The sequence below is a fragment of the Perognathus longimembris genome, chromosome 2 (genome assembly GCF_023159225.1).
Source record: "Perognathus longimembris pacificus isolate PPM17 chromosome 2, ASM2315922v1, whole genome shotgun sequence".
Classification (NCBI taxonomy): Eukaryota; Metazoa; Chordata; class Mammalia; order Rodentia; family Heteromyidae; genus Perognathus; species Perognathus longimembris.
In genome coordinates this window covers 12,293,801-12,321,320 of record NC_063162.1, presented here as the reverse complement: position 1 = coordinate 12,321,320, position 27,520 = coordinate 12,293,801, and the positions used below count along the sequence as shown (strand labels likewise).

The following is a 27,520-nucleotide window of genomic DNA, read 5'->3' as shown; positions in this document are numbered from 1 at the left end:
CGGGTGTGAAGGCATGGCAGCTCCTGACGCGGCGGTGGTGTCTACATCGACGTTGGAAATAGACACAGCCTCCGTCTCCGAGACTGCCGAAACAACCTCGTCCATGGTTGTTACCTCAGTAGCCGCGGCGATTGCGGCCGCGACTAGGAGCGGGTCCGAAGCCAGGGTCTCCAAGACCGCTTTGGCTGCTAAGCTGCTGTCGCTCAGCGGCGTGTTCGCGGTGCGCAAGCCCAAGGGGCCTACCTCGGCCGAGCTGCTCAACCGGCTGAAGGAGAAGCTGCTGGCAGGTACGCGGCCCGGGGGTCCCTGCCCGGGCGCCTGCTCCAGCGGGGGGACCGCGCTGGGCCCTCGGCGGCCGGGCCCGAGGCTCCCGAGGAAACAGGAAGGGGATGGGCGAGCGACCCCTGCCTTAACTCGGACCGGAAGGCTGGGGTTTCCCGGCCTGGAACCTGCCCTCCTCCAACTCTTGTAAACATTCCCGGCGTTTGACGTTCACCAGCGGGGTACAAAACCAGCCTGCACACGTGGTACATCTCTGCCCTGGGGGCTGTAGACAGTTTTCTGTAATCTGAGCCTTCAAGAGGCTTTTATTTGCTCCACGTGGATAAAACTTACCCAAAGAAAGTCCTGACTCCGTATACCCCTTAAAGTTATGCCCTTGGAGAGATACGTTGGAAAAGCCTTTTTTTCACATTTTTTTTTCGTTTTTCACATGTTGTAGTGGACATGAAAATTAGTACCTTATACAAGTGCACATTCCTAATACCTTCTAAGAGATCCTGATTCTTAGAGTCTAAGATGTTTTTTTTTTTAGGAAATTGCGTTTTATAAACAGTTGCTCCAAGTGACTCAGATTAATGTGTTGACCTTATTACTTAGATCCATCATTTCATTTAACTTTAAATAGAATTGGGCCATTTCTCTGAGAAGTTTCTCTATTCCCACATACTGGGAAGATAGAAAAGCCTGAAAGATGGCAGAGTTCATCAGCCTAGAAGATCATATCAGATAGTAACCTCAAAGAATCTTCGGTGTGTTGGACACCACATTTAAAAAGCTGGATCTGTGCTGTTCTATAGAGACATGAAGATGAAAGATACTGTGCCTTCCCTTTACTGGGCTCAATAGGCCTAGTAATTTCAGTAGCCTTCAGCTGTCAAGGTCAAGGCCCTCCAGAGTTTGATCCTAGCCTATTTTTGCCATTAAACCAGTAAAGGAACTTCTTAAATTGCTTAGTATACTGTGGCAGACTTCACATTTTTAAAAATACAAAACCAAATTATCCTGATAGGAATTTGTTCATTATAACTTGTGTAATACAGACTTAAACATTTGTTGCAAGTAGGTATACCCTTCCAGATGTTTGGTTCCAGTATTATACCTTCTTATGCTTTGGTCAAGCTTTCCTTATATTTCTTATTAGGGTGGATTACATTGGGAATGTTGAAGCCATGTATTACATTAAGAATAAGCTGCACTGTTTTTTCCCCCTCATAGAATTGCTTTGTTTTGGTATGATTCATTAGCTACACTCTGACTTTTTTGATCCTCAAGTTAGTGATTGTTACTGTCTCTGTCAGACAAGTTTCTGATGGGATCAAAGGTATACTTTGGCCTTCTGGTTAATCTACCTCTAAGCTCTAAATTTCACTGAAGTTTTTGTTTTGTTTTGCTTTTGTTTTTGTTGCCGGTCCTGGGGCGTGGGCTCAGGGCCTAAGCACTGTCTTTGGTTTCTTTTTGCTCAAGGCTAGCACTCTTAACTCTTGAGCCACAGCGCCACTTCCGGCTTTTTCCTATATATGTGGTGCTGAGGAATCGAACCCAGGGCTTCATGTATTTGAGGTGAGCACTTTACCACTAGGCCATATTCCCAGCCCCATCACTGAAGTTGTCATAACTTGGTTAAAATGATTGTTTGAAGACTTGGTAGGCCATTTTCTGGAAACCATTTGCTCAGATGTTTATATCTAATTACCATTGTTTCTATAAAGTTTGAGATTAGCCTATTCTATATATGTGTATTCTACACTAAGGATTCTCAAGTGCCATTTCAGTCTAACTGGCTCTGTCAGTTAGACTTACCTGAGAAGACTTTAAAAAATAACCACATTCTGATGCTGGCCAGGTTTGACAAAAAGTACTGGTTTAAGCCATGGTCATGGTTTAAGTCAATGGTCATGACCTCTGATAATATTACTTGCCTGTCTTTGCATTGATTCCTGCCATTTTACAATCTCCACTCTTCTTTGCTTGAATTCTTCAAGGCTTGAGACATATTACATTTTTATAGCTAGGAAAGACCTTAATAAATATTCATCCATGAATATTTGGTTCATTGGAGTGAACCAGATCCAATGCAGTAAAGCAGTATACTGCAAGTTAGAAAGAGGTAAGTTTAAGCACAATGAAGATAGTAAATTTCTGGGGCCTTTTTGTCTTTGTAGTATCAAGTTGAAAATTCAAAGAGTTTCCCTAGAAGAATTCAGTAAATTCATGAATGAGAAATCCATGGTGGATTGTAAATGAAAGGTTAGGGGTGAGGTTTATGTCAACACAGGGCAGCAAGTTCTTCAAAGTATTGGCAATGTTTTAATCACCATGGTTTTAACTCAGTGAGATGGTCATTATATTGTGAGGCTGAGCACCTCAGCTCATCCACTATTGCTTTGCTTTCTCCTTATCAATCTTCTCTTTTCATTTCCCATCCTGTATTTTGTCTCCCGCATGTCAGTGGTGATAAAAAAGAAGGTTTGATGGGTTTGGGGTTTGTATAGATCATAGGAACTGTATTTATGACAGGAATATGAGACAACTAAGACTAATGTCTTCTTTTAAAAAATCTAAATGCTTCAGAAGTTAAGAGTTAACTGTTAACCTACTTAATAGTTTACCTGTTAACATACTTAACTTCTTGTTGAGATTAGTGTAGAAGTAGACATGTTGGGGTTGTAGTTCCCTTAGGAGGAGAACTCAAGATAACTGGAATTAACAGTAGAGAAAACCATGGAGAGAAAAATGGAGGAGATTAGAAATGAAAATTAAGGACTTCTTTTTTTGATGCTTGAACTCAGGGCCTTGTGCCTCATTTTCTTGCTTGGTTTTTTTGCTTAAGGCTGGTGTTCTACCACTTTGGCTATTTGCTGGCTAATTGAGATTAAGAGTCTCTCAGATCTATCTGCCTGGGCTGGCTTTGAACTATGTTCCTCAGATCTCAGCCTCCTAAGTAGCTAGGATTATAGATGTAAGCCACTGGTTTCTCACTGAAATTAAGGAGTTTTTAAACTAGTTGTCTATATAAAAATTGAACTTTGATCTTTCTACAATCAACCAGTACTCAGAATTTTTAGTAAGATTAGTGTTTTTCTTGGAAAATGAATTCTAGTTTCTAGGCATCTAATTTTTAAATATTCTTTTTTGACATTTAGGGAGTATCTGTACATTAAAAAATGTCCTTTGCTAGTAAAGTAGTAACAGCCTTAATATGTTGTTTATACTGTATTTTTATTTTTATAGGCTATCCTTCTTTCAATATATGTGGAGATTCTCCTTGTCTTGGCAATTACCTTTTGTTTTTTCATCCCATTTACTTTCATAGAAGCTGAAATGCCTTCTCCAGAATGGACCAAGAGGAAAAAGCAGACTTTGAAAATTGGGCATGGAGGGACCCTTGATAGTGCAGCCCAAGGAGTTCTAGGTAAGAGACTTGAAGGAAGTATCATGGAACTGTCCCTGAATATCACAAGGTAAAATTGGTTGAATGCAAAGTAAATCAACTGAGGTGCTTAAGTCAATCTACTATCTTCTAAAGAAATCCTTCAGTGGTACAAAGTACACAGGGTATTAGAAGTAGCCACTTGGCCTGGGGATATGGCCTAGTGGCAAGAGTGCTCGCCTCGTATACAGGAGGTCCTAGGTTCAATTCCCCAGCACCACATATATAGAAAATGGTCAGAAGTGGCGCTGTGGCTCAAGTGGCAGAGTGCTAGCCTTGAGCAAAAACAAGCCAGGGACAGTGCTCAGGCCCTGAGTCCAAAGCCCAGGACTGCCCCCCCCCCCCAAAAAAAAGAAGTAGCCACTTATATATGTAGATGGGACTTTGAACAGAAGACAGTTAACACAGAGGTGTGAAATGATTGTCTTTTGAAATGCTTGCTTGCAAAGCTAGCCCTTGCCTGGCATCTTAGAATTTGAATTTCAAGAATATTCCTGCAGTCCCCTGTCTGATAAAAGTGGTTTGTTGTGACTGGACTGTGAAAACCCACTTTCCTTCCAGTCTAGTATTAGGTCTCACCACACAAGCAGAGGATATCTGGGTGACCATTTTCTCAGTCACCCCCCCAAAAAAAAAAAAATTTAGGGCACTGAGTTTCTTATGAGCTTTCCCAAGAAAAACATTGCGTACATATTACTACTTTTTTTTTCATTTTAGGAAAAGGAATAGCTTAGGAAGAAATTTGAGTATGAGTTTCCCTAATCTTAGATTAGTTGTTATTATTAGCTTATTTTTGTTTTTTTGTGATAGGATCTTGCTCTGTAGCCTAGGCTGGTTTTGAACTCCAAATCTTCCTGCCTTGGCCTTTTGAGTGCTGAGAGTATAGGCTTGTGCCATCACAACCCAGTAGGTTATCTTGAAAAGACAAAGCTAATACTTCGAAAGGGGAAGTCATTTAACTCCTAGAAATCTATTATCTTACCATTTTCTTTTTCTTTAACTCTGTTGATCAGTACTGGGGTTTGAACTTAGGGCTCTCACTCAGCTTACTTGTTCAGCTGGTGTTCTACCACTTATACCATACCCCCTGCTCAGATTTTTTTGTGATTAATTGAAGATGGAGAATATGGACTTTTCTGCTTGGCATGGCTTCAAACCACACTCCTCCAGGTCTCAGTCTTCTGAGCAGCTAGCATTACATGAATGAACCACTAGCACCCAGTTTAGTTTGTTTCTTCTTTATAATACAATTATCTTTCTTTCTGTTCAAGTCCTAGACATTCTTTAAGACTTAACTCACTTAAATGCTTAAATGAAGCATTCTCTGGCTTTAGCCATTTTCCTTCAGCCTCCTAGAGCAAATGAACAGCCATTCTGTTCACTTGGATGCTTAATTATAGAGTACTATATTGTTACTTGGTATTGTTCACTCGTTAATTGAGAACAGTTTTTGAGCATGTGATTTCCCTTGTCTGTATTTTGTTTTCTCCCTGAGCTTTAAGCTCTTTCAAAGTCAGGAAACGTGTCTAAGGCTTCCTTGTTGCTCCATTGAAAGCCATCCTCTTTCGACTGAGTGCATAGCATCTGTTCAAACTAAGGATTCTCTTGAATGGAATCAAAATGCATTGAGTCTTTGTTATTCCTATTATACAAAGTTTTTGCCTCATCATTATCAATAAGGCCCCTCATTTGAACTGTCCTTGCACTAATAAAACAAATTAACCATTTAAAATACCAATGAGTATCATAAAAGTTTAGAAGAGGTTAGGAATAGATCTTGTTAATAATTTGAGACTAGACTTTGAAGGGTGGACAATGAATACTAATACTACTGTTGATACAATAGAAATTGGTACTTTTAAGTTACTAGGGACTCTGTAGTGTGCAAAATAAGGTATTTAGCAATATTTATGAAATGTTGTGAATTTAAAAAGGAAAAGTAAGTGTCTGTAGCTTATGCCTGTAATTCTAGCTACTCAGGAGGCTGAGATCTGAGGATCGCAGTTTGAATGCAGCTTGGGAAGTAAAATCCCTGAGACCCTTCTCCAACAAACCTCAAAAAAGCCAGAAGTAGAGCTGTGATCCAAGTGTTTGAGTGCTAGCCTTTAGCAAATAAACCTCCGAGATAGCACCCAGGTCTTGCGTTCAAGCCCTAGCACTGGCATAAAAGAAAAAGGGAGAGAGATGGTGTAAAACAGATTTGCAGTAGGTTAGGTTGGTAACAGTGGGAGAAAAGCCTTAGTGAATGAGCTGACAGGGGGAATGAAAAGACAACTACACAGCATGGTTTGAATTTTAATTTTACCATATATGTTATAAAATGCTGCACAAAGTTTTATTAGTCTCTGTGGGTATATAGATATAAAAATAGGTATAATTATATCATTTAAGGGGTGTTATAAGGGTTAAGTGAGATAATGGATGAGAAGTATTTGTAGTATAACTTAACACATGGTACACTCACTGAATAACATCTGATATAAATATTAATAATCTTCAATTTGCCAGTCATTCCTGCCTCCTCAATTCTGAATTGTGTGGCTATATTTGAAATTGTATCTATTAACGGTAAATACTTTAATAATTCTAAACACTTGCCTGCTATTTGCTCATCTAGTGAAATGTGTTTGAAAGATAAATATTGGAAATTGAAGAGAAAAATAGGCCATGTACTTTATAGTTGATCTGTGTTAAAATATATTCTCTGAGCTTGCAATTTAGCTTGTAGTTTTGTGTTAGGTTGATTTACTTTGTTTTTCTTTCCTTGATTATACATTGTTGAATTCAAAATGTGTTTTGATGGCACATTAGCTGTGATGGCTTTTTTTGTTTAATAATGAATTCTGTCATGATTTCATCTTACACTTGTACATAGTTAATTGTACCATGTATTTTTCACTAGTGCCCATTATGTATTTCCAGTGAATCCTTTGAGATTGTCCTAAAACTTCATTATCTAATTGGCTAGGTTAAGGTTTCTGTTGTGTTTAATACTTGGTGAATTGGGGGGAAAGGTCTCTCCCCCATCCCCCCTTCAAATGGCTCAGTTGCATGTCATGTTTAACTGATTAGATTAATATGCACCCTGTAGTCCTGTTGAATATATACTCTTCCCAACTTCACATTGTACAGGCCTGGAAATTAAAGCCAATTCTGCTTTTCATAGTAGAATGTCATAATATTTCTTTCTTTGATTTGTAGTGGTTGGCATTGGAAGGGGAACAAAAATGTTGACCAGTATGTTGTCAGGGTCTAAGGTAAGAATGCTGGACTATGTTTTTTCTTTAACATTTTTCTAAATATCCTGTATTTTTAATTTCATCAGTTAAACAATAAACTGTAAATCTCAAGGATGAGTGACATTCCTAGTAATTCGTGTATTCTCACGGGGCTCAAATTTTGAGACTATAAGTCAAAAAACTGCAATGCCTATAGTTTTTAAATTTTATATTAATATCTTTAAAATGTAACCACATTTTTCTGATGAAAGGGAACTTGTAGGTTATAAATTTTATTGGAATCTTGAATCCAGGAATTTGTAAACAATTTCACACTTTAACAAAAACATCTTTTGTCCAATGGTTATAAAAATCTTTATTAAAGAAAAAAGAGGCTCTTCATGATGATAAATTATATTAGTAATCTATGAACACAGCCTTTGTTTTGTTTTGTGGTCATTGACTATGTTAGGTACATGCTCTATCATTGAGGTAAATACCCAGCCAATGAAAATAGCCTTGATCAGATTGAAAAACACTGTTTAAGATATTTAACAGGAAAGAAAGAGGAAAAGTTGTACTGAGGCAAGAGAGTCTGGAATCCTGTGGAATTGCTTTGGACACTGCGCAAGGTGGCAAACACTGAAATGGAAATCAAGATGTCAAAATGGTTAATCTTCCTAGGAATAATATCTCTTCCATGTCCAAAAGATGATTTGTGTTGTTATAGCTGGTGTTTGGTGAGCAATGAAAATAGGAAGGAAGATTAATATGCCAAGTAGGTAGAGAAGAATTTCAAAAAGTTCTTGGGTGAAACTGAGTATGATATAAATAGATGACAAACTGATTTTTGTACAATTTTTTTTTTTAAAGCCTGTAGTCAACGCTTGTTTAAAGGCATTTTTGAACCACGTGCTTATGGCTCATGCCTGTAATTCTAGCTACTCAAGAGGCTGAGATCAGAGGATGGCAGACAAGTCTGTGAGACTCTTACCTCTAATAAACTAACAAAAAGCTGGAACTGGAGGCCTGGCTAACCCTGAGTGAAAAGTCTCAGTGAAAGTAGGAGGCCCAGCATTCCAGCCCCAATATGGCACAGTAAGAAAGAAGGGTGGGGGAGAGAGGGAAGAAGGAAGGAAGGAATTAATTTCAGTTTTTTTGCTGACTTATGACTCGTAAAATGCAATAAAAATAGAGTAGTAATGTCCAATTGCCAAACAAATTTCTAAGCACCATGATTTTTTGTAGTGCACGATATAGTGGATGCTGGTCTTTGACCCACATTTTTGAATGCTTTCATTTGTAAAGACCAGAGACTAGTCTCCTCTCCCTTTCCTCTCTTGCTTTCTAGTTTTCTGGCTTGCTTCTTTTTCCTTTCCCTTCCCCTCCTCTTCCCTCCCCTCCCCTCCCCTTCCCTTTCCTTCTTTTCTCTTTTCTTTATTTTTTGGAGAAATAAGACATGCAACCAAATTCACTATGTGAATTTAGCTCATAGCTAAATGCAATGTATGATTTAACTTTTGTTACAAAGGACATTAATGAGACATTTGGGGAAAACCAAAATGGAGCCTTGGATAAAGGACTAAATGTTATTTTTCTCATTTTTTTTTTTTTTTGCCAGTCCTGGGCCTTGGACTCAGGGCCTGAGCACTGTCCCTGGCTTCTTCCCGCTCAAGGCTAGCACTCTGCCACTTGAGCCACAGCGCCGCTTCTGGCCGTTTTCTGTATATGTGGTGCTGGGGAATTGAACCTAGGGCCTCGTGTATCCGAGGCAGGCACTCTTGCCACTAGGCTATATCCCCAGCCCTATTTTTCTCATTTTGAAAGTTGTGATAATGCAAAAATGTCATTGCTTGTCAAGTATGTAAGAGGATAACGTATTAAAGTGCTCAAGACAATAGGGCATGTCAAATGGTATCAACTGTATTGGAGATTATTTCTAAAAATGAATACATGTATTCATGTTCAACTTTTACAAAACTCCAAACTTTCATCTCTTTTTGCTCCCAGCTGGGGTGCTACTACTTGAGCCATGCCTCTTAACCCTGTTCTCATCACATTCTTTCTTATAATCACTACACTGTTTTATTTCGCTTGTGATTTCTGTGGGTCAGTGATTTGGGAAGGGCTCAGCTGGATGGTTTTAGCTGGAGATGTCTCAGGCAGGTGCAGTTAGATGGCTGGAGTTGGAGCACAGAGGGTTGAAGTGCTGCCTTCTTCATGTATCTCTCCAGTCCCTGTAGGTAGCTTCTCCATATGGCCTAATTTGAGCTTTCTTACAGCATGGTGTCCTCATCTGACTCTTCTCCCATTCTCTGTCAGTCAGATCAGGTTTACCAGGAAAAGATCCCCAACCCCGTGTTCTTCAGTGTCTCGCTCTCCTGTCTCATAGTGAGCTTTGTTCTTCCAGTGATCATGTTTCTCTTGAATCTTTTATTCTCTTTTGACGTTATGTGTATTACATATATAAAAAGTAACTTATCTTTATAGTGCTTTTATACAGATATTATTCACTAAAGAGTGTAATTATTATTACCTAGTATTTCACACATGGCTGAGTCTTTTCTCTTCTGAATTCCAGGCCTATTAGGTTTCTGTAACTATAAACCTCATAGACTCCCAAAGCCAATCTTACCTAAGCAAATTCTGTTAAAAATCTTGAGTGCAGCTAATTTTCCCCTCTTTTTTTGTTTGTCTTTTTCTTTTTTTCTTTGCCAGTCCTGGGGCTTGGGACTCAAGGCTTGAGCACTGACCCTGAGCACTGACCCTGGCTTCATTTTGCTGAAGGCTAGCACTCTACCTTTTGAACCACAGCATCACTTTCGGCTTTTTCTGTATATGTGGTGCTGAGGAATTGAACCCAGGGCTTCATACATGCTAGGCAAGCACTCTACCACTAAGCCACATTCCCTGCCTCCAAATTCCTGTTCTTTAAGAGGCAGAGTTTCTTAGGACTTGAAAACAAAGAAGTTTTGTATAGTAAGGGCTATTAAATGACAGATAGATGGTGCTTCTCAATGTAGTTTACAACAGATCTGTAGATGTGTGTAAAATAATTTCGGTAAAATGATTCTGAGCAGTTGGGCCTATCTTGATTTAAGTGTTGAGTGTAGGTTAGTGAAGGGGAAGTGAGTGATCCTATACCATCGTCCCTGAATTAAACTTTCTTGAATTTATTAATTTAGCAAAAGCTACATAGCATATATATCGTGATGGAGCTGTCTTTGGTGAGGTTTGAAGTGCTGTCCTTACTGATTTTCTTTGTTGATCTAAAGTTGGCTACTTTAAAGATGTTTAGAAGCCAGATGATCAGATAAAAGAGTTGCTGTCCTAGTATGGAAACTTGAATCCAGCTAGCCTTGTCCACATGAGGACTACCCCAGAGCTATGTAGAAATACCTGCCTGCAAAGCCAGAATTTCCTCCCATGACAGTTCACATCACCTCCAGCAACTGAACTTGTTATCATTGGGTTATGAAGTTTCCCACCTTGCATGGGGTCAGAGGTCAGAAACCTCTAAAAACACTAGTATATTAAGTAAAGTCAACCACACCTGAGTTTGCTAAGAGTGGGTTAAGTAATGTTCTATGAATCTTGGCCAATTCCTTAAGATTTTGTCATTTTTTCATGCCTAGTCATCATCTACAGAGGCTAGTCCAATTTGTACCTCTTCTATTCCTCTATTACTATTCAAATGTTTTGTAAGTACTATACTGAAATTTTTTTTTTTTTTTTTTTTTTTTTTTGCCAGTCCTGGGCCTTGGGCTCAGGGCCTGAGCACTGTCCCTGGCTTCTTCCCGCTCAAGGCTAGCACTCTGCCACTTGAGCCACAGCGCCACTTCTGGCCATTTTCTGTATATGTGGTGCTGGGGAATTGAACCCAGGGCCTCATGAATACGAGGCAAGCACTCTTGCCACTAGGCCATATCCCCAGCCCCTATACTGAAATTTTTTGAAGGGCTAAGAAAACCTAAACAGTTGTTTCTTCTTAAGGAAGGCATTCAAAACCATATGTTTTTCATTTGGAAGGTTTTGAAAAATGTTCTTCCTCATCTTAATAATATCCCAATTAGTCTTTGTTAGAATTTGAATTATAAACTTTAAAAATTGAGCCTCAGCAAAAGCAGTTACTTGACATGGAAATTATTGTGTATTCTTTCTGTAATACAAATATTTTCCTTTCCCCTGAAGGGTACAAAAGCTCATTTGCTCTTAGAGATGCCCAGCTAATATCTGCTGTGGGACTCCGGGAGTTTGAAGATGAGTAGAGAATACAGTAGTATTAGTGAGAAAAATCTACAAGTCCCAAAGAGCACTGTGTTCAGTGGAACTCTGCGGGGCCTCCCTTTGTTTTTTTTTGTAATGGAATTATAGTCGTAATGAATGCAGTAATAGAATTTACAACTCCCAGGTATCCATAGTAGAAAATAAAGCAACTCTAAAACCCAATTTAAGCCAGTGAAGGGGAGTACAGCACACCCATAGAATGAAATGATTCAGTTCCCTGGGTGTCCATCTCCATTTTTTTAAACTTCTGCCCCACATCTTTTTGATGGTAAGGCTTTGTTTCAGCTGGAGGTTTAACTGTGTACAGGTGGGCTTTTCCAAGTGGCTTGTGGTTAACTGAACAGACTCGAAGATTAATTGTATAACATTAGTGGCCAGGACAAGATAGAACTAGAAAACAGCTATGATTTAGATCACCAAGAATCTCCCTCTCCTTGAGGCTCTTTTCAGGGGTCTACTGAAGTCAAAACTATTTCATAGGTTTATCTTTTTTACTTGTAACTGCACCATCAAAAAACAGTGGAGTTTTCAAAAGTTATCAGACCTGCTCTGACATAATTGTTCTGATATCTGATGAAAGGTGAATGAGTACATATGTTTTAAATATTTTTCAGTTTTAACTTCTAATACAGCAAATACTTAGATTTATGGTGCCAAGTTTTCTTAATTAGTTTTAAAATCATTAGGGATTCTGAAACCAAAATATTTGAGAACTGCGTGGTTATTTCCCCTAAAAAGAATAGAGCAGATAGCCCGATACAGGATCACTGTGGAATCTGCAGTGATTTGAGACTTGGAAGATGGCAATCTAGATGTCCCAAACCGTGGCGAAATGTGAAGAATCATACCCATTGGAACTTCTCCAGCAGATGTTATTTAAAACTTTTTATTAAGCTGATAAAAATGTTTTTGTTTGTTTGTTTTGTTTTTTTGCCAGTCCTGGGGCTTGGACTCAGGGCCTGAGCACTGTCCCTGGCTTCTTTTTGCTCAAGGCTAGCACTCTGCCACTTAAGCCACAGCGCCACTTCTGGCCATTTTCTGTATATGTGGTGCTGGGGAATCGAACCCAGAGCCTCATGTATAGGAGGCAGGCACTCTTGCCACTAGGCCATATCCCCAGCCCTGATAAAAATGTTTTTATCTACTGAAGAACACAGTAGAATAACAGTACCATATCCTGCGTGTCTTGCAAAACAGTGGATGTGTATAGATAATTATGTGCAGTTTTGGTGAGCTGGGACATTGGTAGCAGCCCTTGTTGCTATACATATATTAATTCCCTTCTTAAGTTATCCTTATTATAATATTTTACCCTTTTACATTGCAACTCTTAGAGGCTAAGAAGCCTGTCTGTCATCTCTATCTCAAATGCACTTAGGATAATACTTTGTACATTTGTAGATCTTAAGAGTCAAGTTTGTGGATTTGATAAAAACTATTTTTTTTTTGTGTCAGTTGTGGGGCTTGAACTCAGGGCCTGGCCACTGCCCTTGAGCCTCTTTGTGCCAACGTTAGCCCTCTTAACATTAGAGCTACAGTGCTGCTTCCAGTTTTTGAGTGGTTAATTGGAGATAATAGTTCTATGGGGACTTTTCTGCCTGGGCTGGCTTCAAACCATGATCCTCAGATCTCACCCCTCCTAAGTAGCTAGGATTACAGACATGAACCACCGGCACCCCACTCAGATAGTGTTTTTCTAAACTGACTTTCTTCTCTTGAGATACTTATTATTTTGCCCTATTTTAAGATGAACTGATACTAGAGCCATTAAAACTGACTTAACTGGCTCAAACCCAGTCAGACTGAGTTTGAGCCTCTGCTCTTACCTTCATTCTGCAGTTCATCTCCCCAGGGCATAAGTACCTCAAGGTTAGTTAGTTGTCCAAATAGGAGCACCCATTTGGCTTTTAGTAACTAAGCCTAGTAACTGTTAGAAACTTAGTAACTCTTTGTGGATAATGATCTAGAAGCCCTTTCTTTTCATTGAAAAACACATGTAATAGTTCCGCATACTACTTCTGCTATACTAGTTTTCCTCATATTTTCCTACTTTTTTTGTTTAAATATCTTAGTTATTAAGATTGGTCTTATGTTTCATATAAAAGTAATAATTTTCTATTTAAAATTAATTTTAATTATGTAGTACAATCATTGGTTAGTGTGAACCATTTATAGTTAGTGTACCATTCTCCCTACTCATGGGTTTATCATTCCCTGGTATCCATGGGGGTTCTGGGGCCTCTGCAGATGCCAAAATCCATGAATACTCAAGTCCTTGTAATAAAATAGTACATGCATATAACGTAAATACGTGCTCCTGTGTTCGATAAATTATCATATAATTTCTACTGCATTGTAAATGCTATGTAAATAGTTCTTACATTGTATTGTTTAGGGAATGATGATAAGCAGTCTGCCCATGTTCAGTACAGATGTAATTCTTTTTAGAACATACTTAATCTGTGCTTGATTGAATATGTTGTTTCAGAGCTCACAATATGGAGAGCCGACTTTTTTTTTCCCTTATGAAACAAACTACCCAATATTAAGGTGGGTTTAGAAATTTGCAATAACGTCGTTTTATTTCTTTTTCATGTTGGCAGATGTGGGGTGTTTGTGAATGTTTCTCAATTGATGCAAATGCTTCTCACATACCAGGAACAAACCAACGAAAAAAATACCTGTGTGTCATGTGTGCCTTCATTTTTTTTTTTTTTTACCAGTTTGGTAATATTAGTGAAATTCGACATAAATTTCAAGGCATGAATAACAGTGTTTCCTTACCCCATGGCCCATTTTTTTCTCTTCTCCCTTCCTGTAGAGGTATATTGCCATCGGAGAACTGGGGAAAGCTACTGACACGTTAGATTCTACAGGAAAAGTAACAGAAGAGAAACCCTACGGTACGAAGTTCATCTAATTCAGGTCTTCTCTTTAGCCTTTAGAGAATATTTCTGCAAATGTAAAATTTAAACATAAATCTTTTACTTGATCTTACCTGATTTTACTTCTTGGTACATTCTTTAGGTTAAGACGATTGAATATTGTTCACCACATTGTAGCATATTTGGTATAAATTTATGCACACAGATTTTTTTATAATTGCTTTTTTTCTATAATGAATTTTTATGATGTTCAGAATTATTCTTCCAAGTAGCTCCCTTGTCAAACAAATGTGCAGCCAGGCTTTAGATATTTTCCCTAGAAACAAGATACCATCTTGTTAGATATTATTTATCTTGCCTTTTTAAACAATTACTTTTCTACTATTGAAATAGATGTCCCAGGTTTAGTACTTTAAAAAAACTCATCATCTTCCTTTGCTTTTAGAATGAAAAGATAGGAGAAGGAAACTAATTTTCTGAAGTAAAATAGAATTCCCTAGAATCCACCTTAATGTTTCTGCCATTTCTTCTTTTACTACTTTAAGGAAGGATAGATAAATGAAGCTGGTCTCCTAGCAACTCTCACAATGCTCACACCATTCATAATGCAGCCATTGCAGTTTTGCCTGTCAGTCCACATGCATATTGTGTCACCAATTGTGAATTATTTGTGAGCGTCCCAGGTTTTTCTCCCGTGTTTAATGTTAACTCTTCTTAATTTTTCTATAGACAGTCTAGCATGTGGCTTCCTTATGTTTTTGTGCTGATTGTCCTTAATATATATTATAAGTTGCCCCAGTAGCCAGGCCAACCCTTTTTTTTTTCTCATAGTGGCTTCACTTATGAATCTTGTTCAATTACTCAAGCAGCAAAATGAAAACAAACAAAAAGCTATGACTTATTTCCAAATCTTTAAAAAAAAAAAAACAACAGCTGTTGAACTAGGCTTTGAATCATTGTAACATTAGCAAATAGCAGATCTTCATTTCACTGAAGCACAACTATAACCTTCAACCCAAAGCTTATAAAATGAAAGAGGAATAGGGCAATGGAATCTCAGCAAAAATGATGGTATCTTGGGCTGCCATTGTGGTGGAAGAGACAGACCAGTGTCTAGTAAGTAAAATTAGTGAAACTTACTGATTGTTGGTTGAGTAAATGGGGATAGCAAGTAGTCCACAATGACCGAGGTTGTTAGGTCATGTGGTGCTGTAGTGAGAGGGAGATACTAGAAGAAGACCAGGCTGACAAAAACATACCCTCACACATATCCTTTCTTTCTAGCCTTCAGCATTTTGAAGTTCTAAAAAAATTACTCTCGCATTGGGTAATTTGTAACTTGATTATTTTTTACTTTGAAGAAAGTCCTGTTTGTCAAAATAATCTCATGATAATGTTGTAATAAATCATAGAGAAACTAAATAACTCTCTTCAGGCTCTGAACAAAAGAACTTCATATAATACTTGCGTAGTATTTATAGTCCCAGAAAATGAGAGCTCAGAGAATTTTGCAGCTTGGCATGATTTTCCGTGTGCGTTCAGCAGATGATCAAGTATTTACTGTATTGAAGCTGTAATAGCAGCCAAAGGTAAGATAAATGAGGATAAGACCTAGGTGTGTCCTTACAGAGCTATTGCCTAATGAGGATTTCTGACCTTTGTTTTCAGCTCTCTGAGAACTCAGTCTGAGACCTATGGCTAATATTTTCTATACCTTCATTACTATACTGAAATAAAATTATTTTTAGGTTAATATAATGCAATAAATTAAACACAATTTATAATAAAATTCTATACTGGTATATAAATGCACACATTTGTGTACTTACTGCTACTAAAGGAAAATTCTTCATGAAGTAGTCAGATGTTTGCACTTATACATAGATCCCAGTGAATGACACAAGTATAAATGCATATTATTACAAGTAGTATTGTGTTAAGATTTAATATTAGAAAATTAGATAATTTAAAAATTAGAAAATGTAAAGCTGGACAAAAAATTCTTTGTACTTAAATGTGAAATGGAGATAAATCCTACTCTCACTATCTGTAATAAGTGGGCTTTTTACCAAATTGCATCTGGCAGACATTTAGGGCATACATCTAAAAGTCAGGCAGTACCGCGGACAGTTCCTTGTTGTGTTCTAAGGTCCTGCATATTGTAGGTCATTAGCATCCCTATAAAGGCCACTGGCAGGGCTGAGGATTCAGCTCAGCTGTAGAGTGCTTGCCTAGCAAGGTTCTGGGTGTGATCCACAGCATCACAGGAAAACAAGACTAAAATACAACAACATGAAAAAGGCCACTGATGCTGCCTTCCTACTCAGTCATTGTAACAACCAAGCATGCAGTTCTGTGGAGCTTTCACAAACAGCTGACATGTGGATAAAATAAGGCAGCCTACAGTCAATGGCAAATGAATATTTTTAAGTCATTTTGTTTCAACTAGACAATATTTTTAGCAGTTGTGTCAGATAGCTTAGAGTTAGCTTAGAGGAACGAGTCAGTGAGTCATTGATTTAGGAGACTTCAAGTTCAAACCAGTGCCCAGCTAGTGTCAGTATATTTTAAGCAAGTAATGATATATAATGTATTCTTATATGTATGATTTTTAGAGAATGACTTCTTTCTTTCTTGTAGTGCTAGGGATTGAAGCTAGTGCTCTGCTTCTGAGGTACATCCCAACTTTAAAAAATGAACTTCAGATTAATAACTCCATGTATTGTTTATTAATTACTGAACAAATAAAAATTATCCAAGTTCTGTTATGCTTGTATCATACTCAACTTCTTTTTTATCAAATGTACATCTTTGGGATATTTATTGGATATTCTCACTATTGAAATTTCGTTCATTTTTTCTAAAATTGCTTGAAGCTAGAGTTGTTTCACTTTAGGGGAAGTTATTATTTGAATTAGATTAACACCATGTTTTAGATATAGCACCTATGCTTTGCTACACAGTTCTACACTACAGCCTTAGCCTTTATTATTCAAACATCAGATAAGTGATTGCCGTAGATGGATTTTAAATGCCCTTTGACCTTGAGATTCTATTACTTCTAAACAAATTAAATTTCAGCAAGAATGCCTTGAATGCCATCTTACCTAGTGTACATTATCTAAGAAAACTGTCTTTGTGTTTCAAAAGCTCAGGATTTCACTGACGAGATAATCCTTAAATTGCTGTTTAAAATTGTGTATGATTAATTTAGAATGAACAGCACATACCTTAAATGTCTGAAATGTGAAATTAGAGAAAGAAACAATGTGGCAGAAATAAAATGTGCGTGTGTATGTGTGTGTGTGTATGTGAGTGTGTGAGTGATAGGGGGGCGTATTAGTGAAAGATGCCACCAAACTAAGACAAAGGAATACCCTCTTGCAGAAATGTCAGGAAAGAAATCAGACTAGCAGAATTAGAAAGCTGTTTAGTCTTACTAATTGTTTAATGTTGTATATACATTTATTGAAACCAGGGAAGGGTAACACCAAAATGGAGAGACAGGGTAAAAAGCTAACCAACGCAACAGTAATACTTACAAGACCAGATGCTGTAAACCAACTGTACAACTCAGGGGAGGGTGGGGAGGGAACTGGGGAGGAGGGAAGGTGGGAGAAAAAGGAAGGAGGAAGTAACAAGTTTAATAAGAAATATACTCACTGCCTACTATGAAATTAACTCCTTCTCTATATTACTTTGACAATAAATAAATAATTTTGAAAGATTTATTTTTATTTAGTGGTTGTACAAAGAGCTTTCAATTTCAGAAGTCAGGTTATAAGTATAATACATCATCAATGTCACCCCTTCTGTCATTCTCCTCGCATCCCTATCTTCATTACATAGTCCCAGTTTTTACATAGCATTCATTGACTACAATAACTGCATTTACTCCCTCTTCCTCCATTTGTGTGTCCCCTTTCTTGTTCCCTTTTCCCCCTCCCTCAGAACTTGTTTCAGCTCCCTGGTATTCATTTTTAATTACATTATTTTTGAGACAGGGTTCTCTGTAGCCCAGGCTGGTTTCTAACTTGGAGACTTTCTGCCTTTTCCTTTCAGTTGTTGGGCTTACAGGTATGCATCATCACATCAGCTTTGGCCTTGTTTTAGAAATGTGGCTTAGTTATGAATTACTGAATTTTCTCAGCTATGGCAGGGTTTTCTCAAACAAGTACCAGCCTCCTGGTAGCACTGACTGTAAAACTTAGAATTGTATAGCAAAGACTGCTAGTAGCTATGTCTTGATGTTACAGTAGAGTAAATCATTTTCACTGGTAGATCCTTCCCCATGCTAGGAAGCATGTGTGTGTGAGAAGCAGTGTGAGTAGAACAGTTATTGGCAACCTGTGATTTGGGAGTACTAGTTTATGTAGAAATTCTTCTGAGTAATATAGTTCTTTAATGTTTGAGTTAAGTGGATTCTAGTGTTTTGTTTTGTGTTTAGCTTATAAGAATCAAGGTTGCACTGAGGTTAAGACTAGGTTGCTGAAATCTGTATATGGTACTCCAGATCTTAAATTTTTATTATAGCTTTAGAACAGTAATTCAAAGTACAATAAAATTTTTTGTTGAATTCTGTTCAAATAAAATCAAATACCAGAAAAAAGATTTAAATAAAGTTCTTGAAAATTCACAGAAACACTAGCTTCTTTCTATTGACATTGATCTAACCAAGTTACAAAATGTTTCCAAGACTTAGTTTATTATTGAATGTGAAATATGTTTCCTTATCTGTAAGATGTGAAAATCCCAAGTATTGAATATATACCATAGTTCTGTTTTTAAAATATGTAACTGTACTTGAAGATTGCATAACTTTGTTTGAATGATACCAGACAGAAACTGAAAGCATGACTGACTGACTGATATTGAAAGGTTTATGTATAAGTCTTCATTCATATTTTCTAAAGATTATTGTGCAAAGAGTGCTGAGCACGCATGCTAAAGTTCTTGCTCTGTATGGTCTTTTTGTGTACCAATTGAATATTTAGCTAAAAGAGGAGAGAAACCTGTAGAGCAGAGAAGGGATAGGAGAGACAAGCTTTTCTTTGAGACAGAGTTGTTATAAAATTAGGTACAATTTATGCTGTAGCATAGAGTGGTTTTGAAATCTTGTCAGATAAAACATAAAATGTGAAAACTACTTAGTAATCTTCAATACAACAATAAGTTATTGTTAGTACTTGATGCCTAGGAAAACTTGACAAAGAATTTATGGATTTTTTTCTGCATACTTTTTGGCCACCTCCTTATTGATCACTACCAGACTATTTCTACAGCTAATGTGATGTTTTCTGTGCGTCTTCTAAATGCCAGGGTCAGAACCAGCTAAATCCATATGCAGCGACTGGACTATTTTTATGGTGGTGTGGGGATTTAAAGGACAATGTAAGATTGTCTCTCCTTTTATCTCAATAACATGTATTTTATCCTTGTCAACAAGGTGTTTTTGTTGTTGTTGTTGTTGGTTGTGGGGCTTGAACTCAAGGCCTGGGAGCTGAACTTTTCTGCTTGAGGCTAGCAGCACTCTATCACTTGAGCCACAGTGCCACTTCCAGAATTTGGTTATTTTTACATGAATTTTCAGAGCTGTTGGTGCTTTAGAAATGGCATATGTACATCTGTACTTACGTCACATTTTTTGTTCCTTTTGGGCAGATAAAATAACACAAGAAGATATTGAAGGTATTCTACAGAAATTTACTGGGAATATAATGCAGGTACCCCCTCTGTAAGTACAACTATGAATAAATGTTTCACTTTTATTGCCCACTGGTTAATATCATTGTAATTAAAGTAAAAATGGGTTGCTTTTGTGCTGTGGTGAGAAAGGCTTTAAACCTGATATGTCCAATGATCAAGAAGAGATGAGCCAGATTTAGACCAAATGCAAAGCATCCAACACTGTAGAAAGTAGTTGTGGAATGTGGTCTGTTTCTGAGAGTGAGCACAACGTGGCATCTGTGCTATTTAGATTTTAATCAGCTTTTCAATTCTACTTAGCACATATAAGGATAGTTTTAGAGTCCAGAAATATCACTTTTCCCCAAATTACTGTGGAGGGGCTGGGCGTAGGGAGGCAGAGCCCAGTGTGTACCACCTGTCAAGTGTTATTATACCCATTGCCTTCAGGCCCCAAGTCTTTATAACAGATTAAACAGATGAGAGTTATAACTTAGTGAAAATATAAGTGTATCAATTTGCCACTTGTCTTAGTTCATTCATGACACAATACTATAAACTAGGTAATTTACAAAGAACAGAAAGTATTTTTGACAGTTATAGAGGCTGAGAGACCACTGGCAGATTTGGTACCTCAGAGATTTTCTCCTCACATGGTGAAAGGAGCAAGGCACTGGGGTACCAGTTGCTTTCATGAAGGCTGTGCTCCATGACCTGGTCACCCTCCAAAGACCCCTTTCCTGATGCCACCATCTGGCACTTAGGATTTGAGCCCAGGCATTGGAGAGGCACAAACATTCAGATCAAAGCACTATAGAGCCATATTTGTGACCATATTACCCTTTCATGCAAATCACTTCTTTTGATTTAAAGTGCAGAATGGCTCTGGATGTGCCAGGATATATTACTGGCAATTCTTTTAGTACTTAATATTGTTGTTTTAGTACTTAAAATGTTGTGTCATGGTCCCCCCCCAGCAATGAATTATGTGTGTCATGGTTTATACATTTTCCTCAAATGTAAAGCTTTAGAAATTTTATCAAGGACCACATGTTTTGGATCCTTGTTAAGCTAAATTAAACATATTTATGTTAATTTATAAGAACCATTTTAGGTTTTCTTTTCTGTGGTTATCTGAAAATTTGTAATCTGAGAAAATTCACACAAACTAAGATTTATTGAGTATATTATCTACGCATTCACTGTAAAGAAACACTTTGATAAATTTTATATAAAAATACTACAATAGGAATTGCTTCAAGGAAATTAGCTAACATCTTTATAACTAGAGTCTTCTGCTAAGTTCTTTATGCCCTTGACAATGAAGAGTAGTGAAGAGAAGACAGGAACACACCCTCTACAAGGAAAATAATGGGCAAGGTAGACATTGCTCACTGAGTGCCAAATGAGTTTACATTAGGCTCAGAGATATTTAGGAACTGTATCCATGTGAAGGTTTTTGAGTAGATAGGAAGAGAAACTAGTTCTGTTGTTGGAATGACTGAATGAATGCAAAGGCCTGCTAATCTTTTTTTTCTTTCCATGCCATCTGGAATTACCGTCTTTTCCTTTCTCAGCACCCCCTCACATGGTCCTCTTTCATTCCCTGCCTCTCTTCTTCTTTTCTTTTGCAAGCTATTCAGCACTAAAGAAAGATGGACAGAGACTTTCCACTTTAATGAAGAGAGGTGAGGTCGTAGAAGCAAAACCTGCCAGACCAGTCACTGTGTACAGTATCTCCCTCCAAAAATTCCAGCCACCGTTTTTCACATTAGGTAAGATGAAGAAATTTGAAATACTGGTGACTACTATTTGGCTAATTTTGTGTCATTTTATGAGGCAAGCACTCTTGCCACTAGGCCATATTCCCAGCCCCTTTTGTGTCATTTTAATGGATCCCTATGATACTGAAATTTTTGTAAAAAACTTGAAATTAAGGAAGATTGTGATTTGATAACTCATTTAGTGAGATACTTGTAGCTACATGGAGGTTCAGAAATGCCCATCTAATTGGATTGAATAGTTCATATGAGATAAGAGTCTCAAACTTTTCCTTGGGCGGGCTGGGAAGCAGTGTCCTCCTGTCCTAGACTCTCAAGTATCAGTGCATTACTTCATATCTCTATAGAGAAGAGTCGGGAAAGGGTACATATTTTTAAAACTTAAATTTTATTTTATAAATGCTTTTGCCTCTATGTGTCTTGTATCTAACATATTTAGTTTTAGGCCTTTTAAAAACAGTATATTTAGGGGCTGGGGATATAGCCTAGTGGCAAGAGTGCCTGCCTTGGATACACGAGGCCCTAGGTTCGATTCCCCAGCACCACATATACAGAAAACGGCCAGAAGCGGCGCTGTGGCTCAAGTGGCAGAGTGCTAGCCTTGAGCGGGAAGAAGCCAGGGACAGTGCTCAGGCTCTGAGTCCAAGGCCCAGGACTGGCCAAAAAAAAATAAAAAAATAAAAAATAAAAAAAAATAAAAAAATAAAAACAGTATATTTAGCTTTTATATAGAAGTTTTTGAGAGTATACTGTTTCCCCCTCTCTTTGTCAACTGAAAGCTACTTACTAGCTTTGCCCCTTTTTCCCATTGACATTAATCTGTATTAAATTCCTGTAGAATATGATTTTGTTTAATCTTAAAAAGAATTCCTTTAAAAAGTTTTGTGGGTTTTTGCTTTGTTGTTTATTTTCTTCAGAATTCTAGGCTGTTTGACAGATAATGAACACACTCTAGAGTATACCTTGCTGCGTGAGCACACAGCAGCTAGACTGGCAGAGTATGTATCTCAAAAGCAAGGAAAACTTAACATTTTCTGACTGCATTTAAGTCATAAATGCTTTGTTTGTTTACTGGAGAGCACAGGAGGTCTAAAGCGCTGTCCTCAGCAAATTCAAACATAATGTTAACTTGCCAGCTCTCCCACACTTGATCCTGCCATTCCTTTTCTGTCAGCACTGGCCCCAGCCGGGAGCTAGTGACAAGAAAGAAATTAAAATCCCATGTGGGATTAAAATCTGATTAATTCCCCCAAGTGTCCCTTTCTGTTCAACAGGACAAGAAAAAGCTAATTCTAGCTTTAGTCCTTTGGTGTAGGGATGTGACAGTTCTTCTCGGGTTTTGTTGGTAAATAAAGAGCCGTGCACTCAACCAGCAAACTTGTAATACTGTGCAAGAAGATGTTCAGATGTTCAGTCACTATATAATTTTATTTTATGATTCTTTTAGGAATATTTGTAAGAGAACACTTAACTATCCTGAGCTCTCTGGATATCATACAGTATCCCATGCATAATTTTTGTTATTATGAAAGGAACGTTTCATATTGTTGATTGTTTATATTTTTAATCAGTATGTAAATTTGAGAATATTTTTCAAACCTATAGCTTGTAATAGCAAGACTGAGATTTCTAACTATTTAAAACCTAATAAATGAGCAAAGAATACAAATCTGGAAATATTTTAGCATCTATAGCTCATAATAGAAAAAACAGATTTCTGACTATTTAAATGTATTAAAGTGCTGTGACTTGCCAGTTAATTTAAAATGTGTTCATGAGTTTCTGCTATTTGCTTTCTCCACACTTTGACTTTTCAATCTTGCAAACACATATGCTACTGGATGAATAATTTATGTTTTAGCACATAAATATTTTATAACTGGATTGTTTGCATAGTGCGTTTCTTCGTTTGTTGAGGGACATTATTTCTATGTAAAGTGGATTTCATAAGAGGTTAGCAATTGACCATGTCACTGTTCACATTCCAGATGTTGAATGTGGCGGTGGTTTTTACATCAGAAGCTTGGTCAGTGACATTGGCAAAGGTAAGCAGAAAGTGAATTATGAATTATCATTTAGAGAGTAATATTACTTTTGAGGAGGAGAAGGAATTTTCTTTTTCTCATTTTGGAGTTCTCTCCTGAGGAGCACTGCTGGTTGACAGCTTGCCGCATCAGCTTCAGCAGCTGCAGTGAGGGACTGGAATGGGAAAGGAGAGAGAGAGAGGGAGCAACAGAAAATGGATGGGAATGACAGACATGAGGGTTAGCATTTTTTTTAAGTACAAAATATCTTAACAAAGGATTTTTTTAAATTGCCCTTTTAAGGTATATTTTTCTTGATATCAAAGGATCAATCTTTTTTTTTAAACTGGAAGCCATGGTCTTAAAAACAGGCAGAACGTTCCCCTGCTGTTTCCTGGCCATTGTGACATGGGACCAGTCCTTCCCTCTCATCTGCCAGGTCAGGGTGATGTTTACCTTGATGACGCTTCATATGTTAAGTAAGAAAAAAACGTGCAAGTTCTCTGTGTATTTTAAAGCAGGGTGTGTCTAAGATGAATTATTAACTATGACTTCTTAATCGTCTGTTTCTCTGAAGAACCTTGTTATATATATTGAATAAGACCATTTAAGTTTTACTGTGGTTTTGAGAGATTTGAGTAACTTTCCTCTATCATTTGAACAGTTGTGGACTGAGAAATACTGAAGCACTTACCTCTTGACTTTCCCACCTCTTATTGCTGTAGAACTCTCTTCCTGTGCCAGTGTGCTAGAGCTGACCCGGACCAAACAGGGGCCATTTACCCTGGAAGAGCATGCTCTTCCCGAAGACAAGTGGACAATTGACGACATTGCCCAGTGCCTTGAGCACTGTTCACCCCTTCTCCCCGCAGAGTTGGCACTGAAAAAGTCCAAACCTGAGGGGTCTCGTGAGCAGGTTTTGAGCTGTGAATATATAACCCTAAATGAGATGAAAGGAGAGCAGGATGGAATTAAGACACTTTGAGCTTGGCTTGGAAGTATCATTTCCCGGTTGGTATTTGAATCCTATGTACAGATACAGTCTGAATGGCGACCTATATTCCAGAAACTTGACAACTGGTTTTGGTTTTTTTGCATGAAGAAAAATGACCATTGTTTATAGTTCCTATAGCATGCAATTTGTGCATTGTATGTGATAGATGGCTTTGAACTTGTTCAGTTGTTTGAAGACGTTTTTATGTTGTTAACCTATGACTTTGACTGAATTCAGGAAAATTAACTTTCTGGATTTTGAGCTTCAGTCTTTTTCTTGTGAAAAAGCGGTATAAGGATGCTAACTAAAGAAAAAAGAAGTATGAGTTTACATGTTTCTTTATTTCCTAGAAGTTAGTGCCATTTTAATTTTATTCAGGCTTTTCCAGGGGGTCCCATTGCTTTGGAATTCTTCAAGTATGTGTCAGACGGCCATTATTGATCTCTTTCTTATGTTTTGGAGAGCAGTATTATTAAACACACTGAGTTGATAAGACTGTACTCATCTAATATTGGGTATGTTTAGATCTTGGAAGTGAAGTTTTATAATATTTGTAAATGAACAAATTATTGCTGTTGTTACTAATAATATGTAAATAGAAGATTAATATTTAATTAACTTCACCTCTGCCTTTAGAGCGGGTCACCAAGCTCCTGTGGCTTTGTATTGTGGCAGCTATGATCTATTTCTTTGCATCAGTAGTCTGCTACTTTGTAGCAGCTTACTAAGTGACATATTTTTAAAATGTAAACTAAAGAATAGGTCCTGAATTAAAATTTTCCTTTGTCTCTTCTCTAGCATTTATTTGTATTTCTTTATAGGACATTAATCCCCATGACATGGTTTCTTTGATGGTTTGTTCTTTCACATGGTATTTATAGGCACGGGGAGAGAGCTGCCCTGCATCTCTAGCTAATCTCTTCTGCTCAAAATATTTTAAAACAGTGATTTCCAAATGTTTTCATTCAAAGAGCTTTGGGAAAGTTCTGAATCCCTTTTTACCATCATTTTGAAAATGTTGTCATGTTGCAAAATAGTATTTCATGTGAGTGCTTCATATTTTTGTTCTAGAAAAGTGATAAATTGTGCAGCTAGTCATAAAGGCATTCAAATCCCTATTCATTTACTGAAACAATTTCAAAAGGAAGACTTACTAAAATTCATAAAGTAGCAGTTTATAGATTTTTTCAATTGCCTTTCTTTTTCCTCTCTCTCTCTCTCTCTCTGTCTTTCTCTCTCTCTGTGTTCATGCACGCACGCGTGACCCAGTCTTGGAGCTTGAACTCAGGCACTGGGTACTACTGTCCCTTAGCTTTTAAGATCAAAGCTAGTACTGTACCCCTTGAGCTACAGCTCTACTTATAGCCTTTTGGTGGTTAATTGAAGATAAGAGTCTAATGGAGGTTTCTTCCAGGCTGGCTTTGAGCCACAGTTTTTAGATCTCAGCCCCCTGAGTAGCTCAAATTATAGGCATGAGCCACTTACACCTGGCTCTGTTGCCTTTCTTTGTTAGTTGCCACATTCAACCTCTAATTCAAAAATTTCAAATTTGTAACCAAGATGATTTTACTTGTGGCTAATCTAGTAGATAATATTGGCAACTTATTTTCAATGAAAATTAAAATTTCTTTTAGTATGAGAAAGAAAATAAGGAGTGTTGATATGATGTGTTAACCTAAATACCAAACAATAAATTCATAAATTGAAAATTCGTAATTTTACTTATTCTCATCCAGTGATTTGTGGTTTGTATTGTCTGGAGTGGTGTAGCTATCTCTGCCATTTGAGATGGTATGGATTCATTCATTGCCAGGTAAATACAAGTAGAGGAATATTGAGGTTTGGGAATACAGGCTTTCTTTTTTTTTTCAGTTGAAATACGGACTCATAGTTTGCAAATAGGAAAGAATAGTGATTGTTCAAAAGTCAAATATCTTTTAAATAGCCAGCTGTGCACTGGCAGCTTGCACCTGTATCCTGACTACTCAAGAGCCTGAGATCCAGAAAATCAAGGTGGGAAGCCAGCTGGAACAGGAAAGTCTTTGAAACTCCCATTTAACAGCTAAAAGAGCAGGCCTACTGCTTGTGACGCAAGTAGTAGAGCTCAAGATAAACAAGCAAATGAGCAAACCCCAGCACCACACACTCAAAATCAAGATAACCAATTCTTTCATATTTTAAAACATTGAAAAAACTTGCCAATTGGAAAAATTATTCATAATCCTCATGCATAACCTTTAGGAATTAAAGTTTTAATGTTTTCTTTCCTTTTTTTAAAAAAAATGGTTGTCAAGGTAATGTACAGAGGGCTTACAATTACATACATAAGACAGTAAGTACATTTCTTGTCACTTGTTACTTACTCTCGCATTTCTCCTACCTTCCCTCCTTCCGTTATCTTTCCTTTTTAAAATTCACATTACAGCCTTATGGCTTCTGTACTTCTTACTGGCTCTTTCTCATTTGGTATAATTGATTTCTATTTGTTGTTGTTTTTTGATGTGGTTACTGTGGCTTGAACTTGATGGACTTTTTTTTTAATCAAAAGCTAGTGTTTTATCACCTGAGCCACATTTTCTGGCTTTTTGGTGGCTAATTGGAGATAAGAGTCTGAGAGACTAAAATCTGAGGATCACTGATCTCACCTTTCTGATGAGCTCCTGAGCCATGAGCTTGTCCAGCTTGTATTTCGTTTTGATGGTTATTTTATTTTTTTAAGGTTATCTTGATTATTGTATTTGTCTTACAGTATTCTCCTTTCCCCCCCCCCTTTTTTAGTTTATTGTAAAGGTGATGGACAGGGTGGTTACAGTTACAAAAGTAAGGTAATGAGTACATTTCTTTTTAAACATTGTTGTCCCTTCCCTCATTTTTTCCCACTTACCAAAGACATGCCAGTTATGAGTCATATTACTTTATACTTATAACTCATTT

The 27,520-nt window shown here is 37.4% G+C and overlaps 1 protein-coding gene and 1 long non-coding RNA gene across 2 annotated transcripts; one reads left to right on the top strand and one right to left on the bottom strand.

Annotated features, from left to right (window-relative positions):
- Positions 1–25,378, top strand: Trub1 (TruB pseudouridine synthase family member 1). Its single transcript, XM_048338183.1, has 8 exons — positions 1–287; positions 3,596–3,694; positions 6,914–6,969; positions 14,039–14,120; positions 19,764–19,836; positions 21,423–21,562; positions 23,557–23,613; positions 24,318–25,378. Exons 1-8 carry the CDS (start codon positions 14–16, stop codon positions 24,575–24,577), a joined length of 1,041 nt encoding a protein of 346 aa, XP_048194140.1. The 5' UTR covers positions 1–13; the 3' UTR covers positions 24,578–25,378.
- On the bottom strand, positions 19,316–27,520 carry LOC125346026. Its single transcript, XR_007209845.1, has 3 exons — positions 27,117–27,520; positions 27,029–27,030; positions 19,316–19,331 (listed from the first exon to the last, which is right to left on the bottom strand). It is a non-coding gene; the product is annotated as an uncharacterized LOC125346026 (long non-coding RNA).